Genomic DNA, 9837 nt, shown 5'->3' with positions numbered 1-9837 from the left:
TACGGGGCATTTGCATTTCGTTTGGCGGTGCTTGCGAGTCAAAATAGAATGCATATCGTTAGTAGGTCCATCTGGGAACCGCCTCGCTTTTTTTCTGTCCGACTCAAGTGATCAAAAAGCGGGAAATTTTTCTGAAACGCCCACTGCATCTAGCAAACGGTACCCTTTCTCAACAACTAACGAAGTGACTGAAAATGATGCACACACTCTTTTTCCTCCTTCGCCAAAGCATTTGGAGTGGCAAGGAGCATTTTGGCGACAAATGTACGGGACGTGGAAATCACGCGCTCTCGAGATGCAGGCGTCCCGGATTATTTCCCTGATTCTGCCTTCCCTGATCATGGACGACGACGCGGAGAAGACGTACACGTGGGAAACGGAGTACGAGCGCACTTGGTACGTGCACGAATTGAATTTTCGACTTGAACGCCGAGGATGTTGCTCTATTGCCAAGGGAAGCGATACAGGAGGACGAACAGGGATCGTTGCAGGCTGCAATCGACGAAATAGGGCAGAAGAATAGAAGAAAAAGGTACGACGGGCCAAATAAAACGTTAGAAAGCCTCACCGAGAAGGCATTTCAGGATGAGGGAAAGAAAGTCGAATATTCGACTGGGAATGGTAACGAATGTCTCACGTGGTTTTTTATTTTATGGCTTTGGTGTTTAGATGAGACATCTCTTTCTGATTGTGGATCTGTCAAAAGCGATGGAAGAAAAGGATTTGAGACCGTCTCGATTAGTTTGTACTACTAAAGTATGAGCTAAGGATTTCATCAATTTGTTTATCTGGAGTACTTTTTTAGTTGGTGGAGAATTTTATTTATGAGTATTTTGATCAGAATCCTATATCACAAGTAATAGAAATTCATTCAGGGACGTTATAATGTGATGGCTTTTAGATTGGAATTATAGTAACTAGAAATTCCAGAGCTGAAAAACTCACCGATTTAGGAGGTACGCTCCGTGAGTTTCTTTTTGAAGTAGGGGCAATTGTTTATTGCAGGGAATCCGAAACATCACATCAGTGCTTTGCAAGACTCCCTCAAATGCCAAGGAGAACCCTCGTTGCAAAATTCTTTGGAATTGGCATATCAATCATTAAAGTAATGGGAATTTTGTATTGTCTTTCTTTCTTATCTTTTGTTTAGGCATATGCCGAATCATGCAAGCCGAGAGATCCTTGTTTTGATGGCTAGTCTAACTACATGTGATCCCGGTAATATTATGGTCACATGCCAGGTACAACGATTCCTAATTTTTATACATATTGCTGTTTATTGTTTTTTTAGACATTGTCTGCTCGTTCAATGCAGTGCAGTATTATAGGGCTTGCTGCTGAAGTGTATCTATGCAAGAAAGTCTGCAAGGAGACCAAAGGTACAAAACATTAATTCCGCCTGGGGAAAAACCATGTCGTTTCGTTAGGACAATATCACGTTGTTATTGATGAAGGTCACTATAAAGACGTTCTCATGCAACACGTCACTCCGCCGCCAGCATTGGTAAGAAAACTATTAGCAGAACAGTGTTTCTAATTCTCTCTCTCTAGGCTGATGCGGAGGCTTCACTAATTCGTATGGGTGAGTACATCGCACCTATTTTGATTTATACTTTGATGCATTTTTTTAGGTTTTCCGCACCATAAGGAAGATGCTATGGCATCCTATAGCATGTCGTACGTTTCCGCGTTAAGTGAACTTTCAATTTTTTTTCATGTGTGGAACTTGTAGGCAAACTGGCACAGATCAAGCTGAATTGAGTACAAAGGGATACCTATGTCCTCAGGTATTTGTTGCAAGATAATGCTACAGATTCGTCATTCTGTCTTCAGTGCAAAGCCAAGTATCAGGAGCTTCCTGTTGAATGTAGACTTTGTAGTGAGTTCTATTGCGCAATGGCATTGTACTCGTTTATTTACTTCTCTTGTCAACGATCTAGGATTGACTTTAGTATCAGCTCCTCATTTAGCTCGGTCTTACCACCACCTCTTTCCTCTTCCTGTATTTGCTGAAAAACAAATTGATCAACCAAGGTACGAGAATATATAATACAATAGACTGTACCACGTAGTTATTTGTACAGCTGCTGTGCCGCTTGTGAGCAATCACTGGAACGTCTAACAATGGTAAACAGGTGGCAATTGAGTTAGCCACTTGATTTTTTATGAATTTAGGTTTACGAGTGCCCTGACTGCAGCCAGATGTTTTGCATGTCATGCGACACTTACATACACGAAACGTTGCACACATGTCCCACGTGTCTAAATTTAACAAATCAATAATAGGCGCATTGGAGGCGGATTTTGGAGGCAAAGTCCAGTCGAGGATAAATAAAATCACGTGCCGTCTCACTACGGGTAGTCGTCTGCGCATACGCGACAAAGAACTTCGCTGAAAATGTCCGAAGACGAAGTGCACACGTCGGAAAAGCTCGACGAAGAAGCGGTCGACTCGACGCCGCGCGACGTGGTGATACAAAAGAACGAGAAAGGTTTCGGATTCAACGTGCGCGGTCAAGTCGCCGAAGGGGGCACGCTCAAGCCGATCGGCGGCCAACTCTACGGTCCCATGCAGCACATAAGCGCTGTACTTCCGGGCGGGCCGGCCGACGAAGCCGGAGTCAGAGTTGGCGATCGGATTCTCGAAGTGTACGTGAATGGGCGTGGTCTTAGGAATTAAAACATCCGCTTTTGTTAATTCGGTTGTTATAGCAACGGTATTCCCGCCGAGGGATCGAATCATAAGGCCGTTGTCGAGTTGATTCGGAAGAGCGAGGATGAATTGAAACTCGTCTTGATATCGGTAAATCGTAAAGAAGCTCAGATATTGGAGAAAGAAGTGGAGCGACAGCACGAATCCAGTCGCGATCAATTTGAGAGACGAACGCTCCCGATTTCTATACCAGATACGAGGCACGTGGTCAAAGTTGGAGAGAAATACACAGTGAGAAACTACGTCGTCTTGCACGGGGATAGACGTGAATTTTATGGATTTTAGGTATATAATATTTATATGGCAAATGAACAGCTGACTTCAAGGAGATACAGCGAATTTGATGCTCTCGATAAAAAGGTTTGTTTTTGGATATAGTATTGATTTGGAAGTAATCACGTGTTCTTTTCTCTAGCTCAAGGAAGAATTTGAGCAATTTGAGTTTCCAAAGCTTCCAAGGAAGTGGCCGTTTTCTCTAAGCGAAACCCAAATTGATACGAGACGACGAGGTCTCGAGAGCTACTTGGAAAAAGGCAGAAGATAGACAAAAAATCATATAACATATATTAATCGTTTCCTTCAGTTTGTTCTGCTACAATTATCATGGAAAGCGAAACAATGAGAGATTTCTTAGAGTTGAAAAAGAATAAGGTAGAGTAGAAATTTAAAAATTTAAAAATTGAACAAAATTCTTTGCAATTAGGAGAGAAAAGAGAAGGAGGAGGACGAAGAGAAAGAGGAGCCAGCGGCGAAGGAAGCTTCAAAGGAGAAGAAAAAAGCAAACCTGAATGTTGAACTTCCGGTTTTATTGGCTGACAGAAGCGAAAAAGGTGACAGAAGCAAAACCGTTATTTCTGTCTCAATAAGAAAGGACAGTCCAGCGAGTGCTGTGGAAAAAGTAGAGTCAAAATAGGGCTAATCTTGGATTTATTTAAATCGAATTTTCACCTAGGCTGTTGCTGAAAAGATTGGACTCCAGAAAGAAAACTATAAATACTTTGCACTATTCGAAATTTGCGCTCACGGCTTTGGTTAGAAGATTTAGTTATTTTTTGCCTTTCAATGTTTATTTTGGGGCGGGGTTTTAGAGCGGAAATTGCGTTCCGCAGAATTTCCTCATCGGATTTACATCAAGAACTATTCGGCGACAGCTGGAAAGTCGTGTCTTACATTCAAAAAATGGCTATTCACACTCACACACGTATATGGGGATATGAATTATTTCAATTCTTGTATCCAACTATTGATTCTTTAGGAAGTGATCGCTAGTGAGGATAGAGTTGCTTCCAATCTGTTTTATGGGCAGGTGATGTAAAAGAATTACTTATTTTGGAGGAATAATTGAATTGGATATTATCATTAGGCTGTGGAAGATGTCAGCATGGGCAAAATTAGTCCGGGAGATCAACTAAAACAACTGAAATATTTGCAGAAATCGACTGCTACGAAAACAGAGGTTAACGAATTAAGACGTGTGGGGAAATTATTTAATTAGAACGTGTGCCGTCTTTAGTACTTGGATTTGGCGCGAACTTTATCTGAGTATTGTTCCGTTTCGTTTCCGCATTGCCAATGCGACGCTCGTAAAGCAGGCCACGTGATTGCGTCAGTAAGTCTAAATGATTTAAAATTGCAAGCGTGCACAACTGAAGGAATAGTTGAGGTAAAACAGTGTAGAAAGCGAGATTGACTACACAAAGCAATAAAAAATTGTTCAGGAGCAAGCTCACACATTTACATGGGAAATGATTAAAGTTTATGAATCTGACGCAGAGGAGAATGCATTTTGCTTTCAGTACGCAAAAGGGGAGAAACTTCGATGGGTCCGCGTCTTTTCCGATTATGTAAGGAGGGGTAGACGTTGAATCAATAGGGTAATATTGATGTTATTAGCATCAATACATGGCTGACTGTGTTGATCGAATCTACGAAGAAATCCAGTGGAAAGAAAACGTAGGGTAACGGGGAAATAGTAGCCGTTTTCTGATTATGAATTTTTAGGCGATGCCTATTCCATCTTCATCATCAAAGCCAAAAGCAAGTAAGCTGCCATCCAAATCTAAACAAAAAAAGCGGGTAGCTAATGACGACGATGATGCTGACGATTTATAGTAGACAAGGGGGGGACGTCGTAAATCGTTTTGTATTTTCCCTACAGTATCAATTTCCTTGCCTTCGTTTTTTTGCTATGCACTTTGCGTTTCGTGCGTATTGACGTCATTAGTACCCCTAACGTCCTTCATTGCATACAATAGATTCTCTATTTCGGATTTTTTTTATTGTTCACGTTTTTCACTCGTATCAAAGTATCCCAATACAATTTTACTAGTCTGTGCTATTGCAACCCCAAGTAGAATCTGAAGAATAACAGCACTGAAACCCTTGTAAAAGCCCAGCCAACCCTCTTCGTTCACAATAGTATAAGCGCAATCGATAAACCCCTGATAGTTTGTGTGAACTGGTATGAAATCCATTCCCGTTTCTGTATTATCAATAATTGTCTGCGTACCCTGAACAATGAGTCGATGGAGGACCGTTTCTATGGGATACATGATTGCGCTGCTCAGACTCGACGCAAAAAATGTCGCCATAATTTGAGAATGAAAAAAATCAACCGCATTTACATCCGGATCATCGTGATTAGGAACAGGAAATAATTTTCTGTATAAAGACGTCGAGGCCGATTGAATGACGTCGTGGAGAAGAGAATGGAGCACGAACGCGGGTGTCGTCACGTAGAGAGGAAGGTGATGGGGCGAGTGATAGGTGTAGCCGAAGAGTTGACCAAATCCATCTTGGATGCATTCTAACACCGAAGGTGGCCCTTCGCCGTCTACGTGACTTTGAATGGAGTGGATTACGCTGGAAGCGTAGAAAGGAGAGGCGAAAAGAGAGCCAATGCTAAAGATACGGTGACCCCAATCGTGACAAAAAGAAATTGATTAATTATTGCCTTTTGTTTAGCAGATAACCTGCCACTTTCTTGGCGGAGTTTGCATCCGTAATATTTCTGCAAATAAGCACAGAACTCTAATAAGAGGGGGATACGCTCAATCGCGCATCTTACTTGGGTAAGCTCGGAAATTCATTCAATAAAGACCCAGCAATGTTCTGGACAACAAACACCATGAGATCACCTCCTATGCCGCCCCAAATGGAAGGAGATCCCTATAGTAAAATGTACAGTAAACATTTCTAATAAGTATCTTTTTGACTGACTTGTGTGCGGGCTACATTGACCATTACACCAATAGAAAAGAAAGGAGCGAACGGAGATCGACTTGGTGTTGATAATTTATTCACCTGCCCCCCACCGAGTACACAATAGCAATTTTTTTAATTTTTCTTTTCTCTTTACTTGGCATTGTCTTTGAAATATGACCAAAGGTCGAGAGAGAAATCTCCAGCTGAACAAACTGAAGAAACACCTACTGCGTTGCAGATTGCAAGAAATCGGCCGAATTACCTCGTTCCGCTCACAATCACGTTATATTTAGCTGCAAATGCCGCAGGGTCATACGGCAAAAGTGAATGAAGTCGATTTTTTACCTAGATTGCCACCTTGAAACCCTCCATTTGCTGCATTCTCCATTAGAGCTCTTCTGCAGTTAATTCGACTAAGCAACGATTCTTACTTCACACCAGAAACGCTTCCAACGAAAAAAGAAGTCCACAGGCAACTCGCGCTAGACTTCTTTATTTAGCTTGTGACGTCAACTACGTTGTCGTAACCGAAAGAGATCCTCCTCGAAGATCCGCTCCGTTATTCGTCTCCGAAGCGCTTTCTCTTACCAATGGGCTGCGGAATAAGCTGCGTAAGTCGATCGCGCCACCGTTACGCGATTCCCGAACCCGGAAAGACAAAGGCGACGTTTTCGCGTCGCGACATCGCGCGCTCAACGAAATCGTTTCCTATTCCTATCGATTTTCCTAGTTGGTGTGTTGCGTCGGATCGGCTGCGTGCAGTCTGTGCTGTTCGTGCTGCCCTTCGACGCGCAGCTCGGTCATGGGCCGAGCCACGTACGTTCTCGTTCTTCTCATCGGATGCATTCTCTCCGCCGTACTTCTCTCTTCGGCCGTCGAGGAAGCTTTTCTCAAGGTTGGGCGTGATTTTACGTACGAGGGGGCGTATTCTTTATCATATGACTTCAGATTCCTGGGTTGTGTGACGACATCACTAAATGGACCGGCCATGGGGACAAGTGCGACGATATTCGCAATGGGACGCAAGGATTTTTTAGCTATTTTGGCGTCTATCGCCTCTGCTTCTCATTGGCTGGATTCTTTTTTGTTTTGATGTTGCTCATGTTCAATGTGAAATCGAGCAGCGATTGTCGAACAGGAGTTCAGAATGGGTACTTATTCAACAGACAATGACGATGTGAATGACTAATATTTTCTATCAGATTTTGGCTCTTCAAAATCCTGTTTCTGATTGGTCTTGTGGTGGCTTCGTTCTTTATTCCACCTGGACCTTTTGGAAAAGGTAAGATAAAGGTGACCGTTATCTATTTATTTATATCTTATTCGATGGCTTTAGCTATGACTGTTATTGGGATGATTGGCGGGTTTTTATTCATTTTGATCCAACTTCTCGTTCTGGTTGACTTTGCTCATTCGTGGGCTGAATCCTGGTTAGTCATATGAATAGAATTATTCTACATATTGTATACAACATTGTCTCAGGGTTCAAAAGGCAGAGGATAACAAGGCGTGGTACTACAGTAAGTAAACAGAAAATGATTTCATTTTACTACCATGATCTGTTTTGCTTAGTGATGCTCGTTGCTTCCTTTATTTGCTATGCTGCTGTACTGGCTGCTCTCATTCTCCTAGCCATTTTCTTTACGGATGTAACTAGGATATAGACAAGTGAATTCTAATTATGATAAATTAATTTTCTTTTAGGGCGAAGGATGTTCTTTGAACAAATTCTTCATCGGCTTCAATTTCTCCCTATGCATTGTGATATCCATCTTGGCAATCTTACCCAAAATCCAAGACGGTAGCGTTCTAATTGCGTGGCTATCAAAATACAATAAATGTACGTTTTATTTTTAGTAAATCCTCGCTCCGGTCTTCTTCAGCCAGCAGTCGTGTCTCTGTACGTCATGTATCTTACGTGGTCTGCTCTCTCTGATGAGCCCTATGGAGGTGGAGGAGTAGCATAGCATGCGTTGTTGGGATTATTGGTCTTGGTTTATTAGAGAAATTCAACTGTCACATCAATTCAACGTCGGGCAACCCATTTTCTGGTTCACAGACAGGAAGTACCGTCTTTGGATTAGTTCTCATGTTCGTTCTTGTTGTCTATTCCAGGTGAGTGGGTATTGATGATCACGTGTGTCTTTTTTTCATTTATATTTTCACTTTAGCGTGAGAATGAGTACTAACTCTCAACTTGACAAAATCTCATTCAATCCATCATCAAAAGAAGATGCTCAGGTAAAATTAGTGTTTCTTTGAGTTCTTAATTCTAACGTATATTATTATTATTTACTAATATTGTCGCGTTCGTCTTTCCACCACTTTCTCTCTTGTCTTGTGTAGGTGATTTCATTTTAATTGCATGCCTTAGACGATTAACTTTCTAACCCGAACTTGTGCCAATTCTCTAGGTTGCTCTTCTTGATTCAAATGAAAAGTGTAAGTCACTTCTCGCCACAGCAGAAGAAGAATGAACAATTATTATCTTTTAGCTTCTGGAAATGGCGGCGATGAAGAGGGGGGCAAAGTGTGGGATGACGAGACGGAATCGGTGGCATACAACTACTCCTTCTTCCATTTCATGTTCATGTTGGCCTCTCTTTATATAATGGTCACACTGACGAGTTGGTACAGGTAAGGCACAGAAATGCCAGTTGAATTTTGATGTAAGAAACATTTTTATGTAGTCCTCAGAAAAACGACGCTGACATTACGGCCTATAATCGAAACATGGCGTCTGTATGGGTGAAAATGAGTTCGGCTTGGGTGTGTATCCTCCTCTACGTGTGGACTCTCATTGCTCCTGTTGTTCTGCCTGACAGAGATTTTGGTTATACTTCGTAGAATGTATGAATACTGTGAAGACCGTGTTGTAGTGATCTACTGTGTGTATTTGTTGCTGTGCGGTATATGTAGCTTATTGCGAAACCTAAGATAGTGCGCATGCACAGCGAAAACTCTCGCCACGTGCTTTTCCGCTTTTCTTCTGGTTCTCGTAAGCTACAGGCCGTTTTTGGAGGGATATACTTCAACTGGTGATCTAGGACTAAAGAATGTCTGCACCTCAACTTGCTGGTTCATCAGAGGCCACGGCAACGGCGACCCCGAGTTATTCTCGTCGAATAGAAGAAGGTAATAAGTCGCCAACTTTCCCCAGAGAAGGTTGGCGGTTTTTGCGTACATTACCTTTGGTAGATTGGCGTAAAAACAATGGTAGATAGTTATCTGTAAGCCCCTTTGTTTGCTATTAGAATCAATTTCACTTCAACTAGTGATACATTTTTTTTGTCTTTTTTTAGCCTTGATCAATGCTACGTGTGCGCTGGCACACGCGCCAATATTCACGTTTTATAAATTCAAAAGTGTGAACGTCAGTAGTGCTTTGTTGAGCGATACTGGCACATTCCATTTGCAAGATCTGAGGGCCACTATGTGTATGTTTGGAAAATACGGCGTATTTGAAAAGCCAACTGAATCAATGCTGAGATCTTACCCTGAAGCTCTTCTGCGTCTCTACAATCTCAACGGACGAATTTAATATTAAATATGTTTCTCTACTACGGGGATTGAGCAAGAAACCCGAGCATGAAACAGAATACGTCGTGTTGAAGGACTTAATTTCGCCGCTGTGTGGAAAGTGTCTGGTGTCAAAACATGGGAAACCAAAGTCGTATCTTGAACAGTGCTTGAAAACGGAAAACCTTCAGGTCACTAACCTTGGTGTAGGCAACACAGCTACGTGGCATGGTTATCTTGACGCACTGGTAGTGCCTAATGACTCACCAACAGTGCCAATAATTGTTGCAGAATCCCTGTCCGAAGAATCAGAATTGGAAGACGAGGACGAAGAGGATCAGAAATCACTTCGTGAGGAACCCAAGAATCAAGGTTACCTACAAAAATTCAATCAAGCCGTT

The 9837-nt window shown here is 42.1% G+C and overlaps 4 protein-coding genes across 5 annotated transcripts; 3 read left to right on the top strand and 1 right to left on the bottom strand.

Annotated features, from left to right (window-relative positions):
- Positions 1-300: 300 nt before the first annotated feature.
- Positions 301-2352, top strand: LOC136192057 (general transcription factor IIH subunit 2-like). The gene is made up of 17 exons (XM_065980550.1): positions 301-396; positions 455-532; positions 585-621; positions 670-756; positions 806-856; positions 902-956; positions 1006-1105; positions 1151-1241; positions 1292-1379; positions 1428-1504; positions 1552-1582; positions 1632-1677; positions 1733-1787; positions 1834-1879; positions 1941-2034; positions 2085-2127; positions 2176-2352. The coding sequence occupies exons 1-17, from the start codon at positions 341-343 to the stop codon at positions 2281-2283; spliced, it is 1143 nt and encodes a 380-aa protein (XP_065836622.1). The 5' UTR covers positions 301-340; the 3' UTR covers positions 2284-2352.
- Positions 2353-2357: 5 nt separating this feature from the next.
- On the top strand, positions 2358-5046 carry LOC136192055 (sorting nexin-27-like). The gene is made up of 14 exons (XM_065980547.1): positions 2358-2649; positions 2713-2944; positions 2999-3073; positions 3129-3246; positions 3297-3364; positions 3417-3611; positions 3666-3744; positions 3802-3914; positions 3969-4019; positions 4077-4169; positions 4227-4376; positions 4432-4557; positions 4607-4666; positions 4715-5046. The coding sequence occupies exons 1-14, from the start codon at positions 2399-2401 to the stop codon at positions 4823-4825; spliced, it is 1722 nt and encodes a 573-aa protein (XP_065836619.1). The 5' UTR covers positions 2358-2398; the 3' UTR covers positions 4826-5046.
- On the bottom strand, positions 4970-6820 carry LOC136192058 (solute carrier family 25 member 46-B-like). The gene is made up of 7 exons (XM_065980551.1): positions 6263-6820; positions 6180-6210; positions 6072-6129; positions 5933-6016; positions 5781-5881; positions 5667-5723; positions 4970-5614 (listed from the first exon to the last, which is right to left on the bottom strand). The coding sequence occupies exons 1-7, from the start codon at positions 6303-6305 to the stop codon at positions 4990-4992; spliced, it is 999 nt and encodes a 332-aa protein (XP_065836623.1). The 5' UTR covers positions 6306-6820; the 3' UTR covers positions 4970-4989.
- On the top strand, positions 6406-8877 carry LOC136192056 (probable serine incorporator). 2 transcript variants are annotated; one of them, XM_065980548.1, is made up of 14 exons: positions 6406-6528; positions 6648-6812; positions 6866-7068; positions 7120-7199; positions 7254-7347; positions 7400-7437; positions 7490-7566; positions 7622-7718; positions 7775-7867; positions 7921-8032; positions 8089-8158; positions 8332-8359; positions 8413-8554; positions 8608-8877. In XM_065980548.1, exons 1-14 carry the CDS (start codon positions 6508-6510, stop codon positions 8762-8764), a joined length of 1377 nt encoding a protein of 458 aa, XP_065836620.1. In that variant the 5' UTR covers positions 6406-6507; the 3' UTR covers positions 8765-8877. The 2 variants fall into 2 exon arrangements, with proteins under 2 accessions (XP_065836620.1, XP_065836621.1); XM_065980549.1 differs by lacking the exons at positions 8332-8359; positions 8413-8554; positions 8608-8877 and adding an exon at positions 8264-8293.
- The last annotated feature ends 960 nt before the right edge of the window (positions 8878-9837 follow it).

This window comes from Oscarella lobularis, chromosome 10 (assembly GCF_947507565.1).
Source record: "Oscarella lobularis chromosome 10, ooOscLobu1.1, whole genome shotgun sequence".
NCBI classification, from domain to species: Eukaryota; Metazoa; Porifera; class Homoscleromorpha; order Homosclerophorida; family Oscarellidae; genus Oscarella; species Oscarella lobularis.
This window is presented reverse-complemented; position numbering and strand designations above follow the sequence as displayed.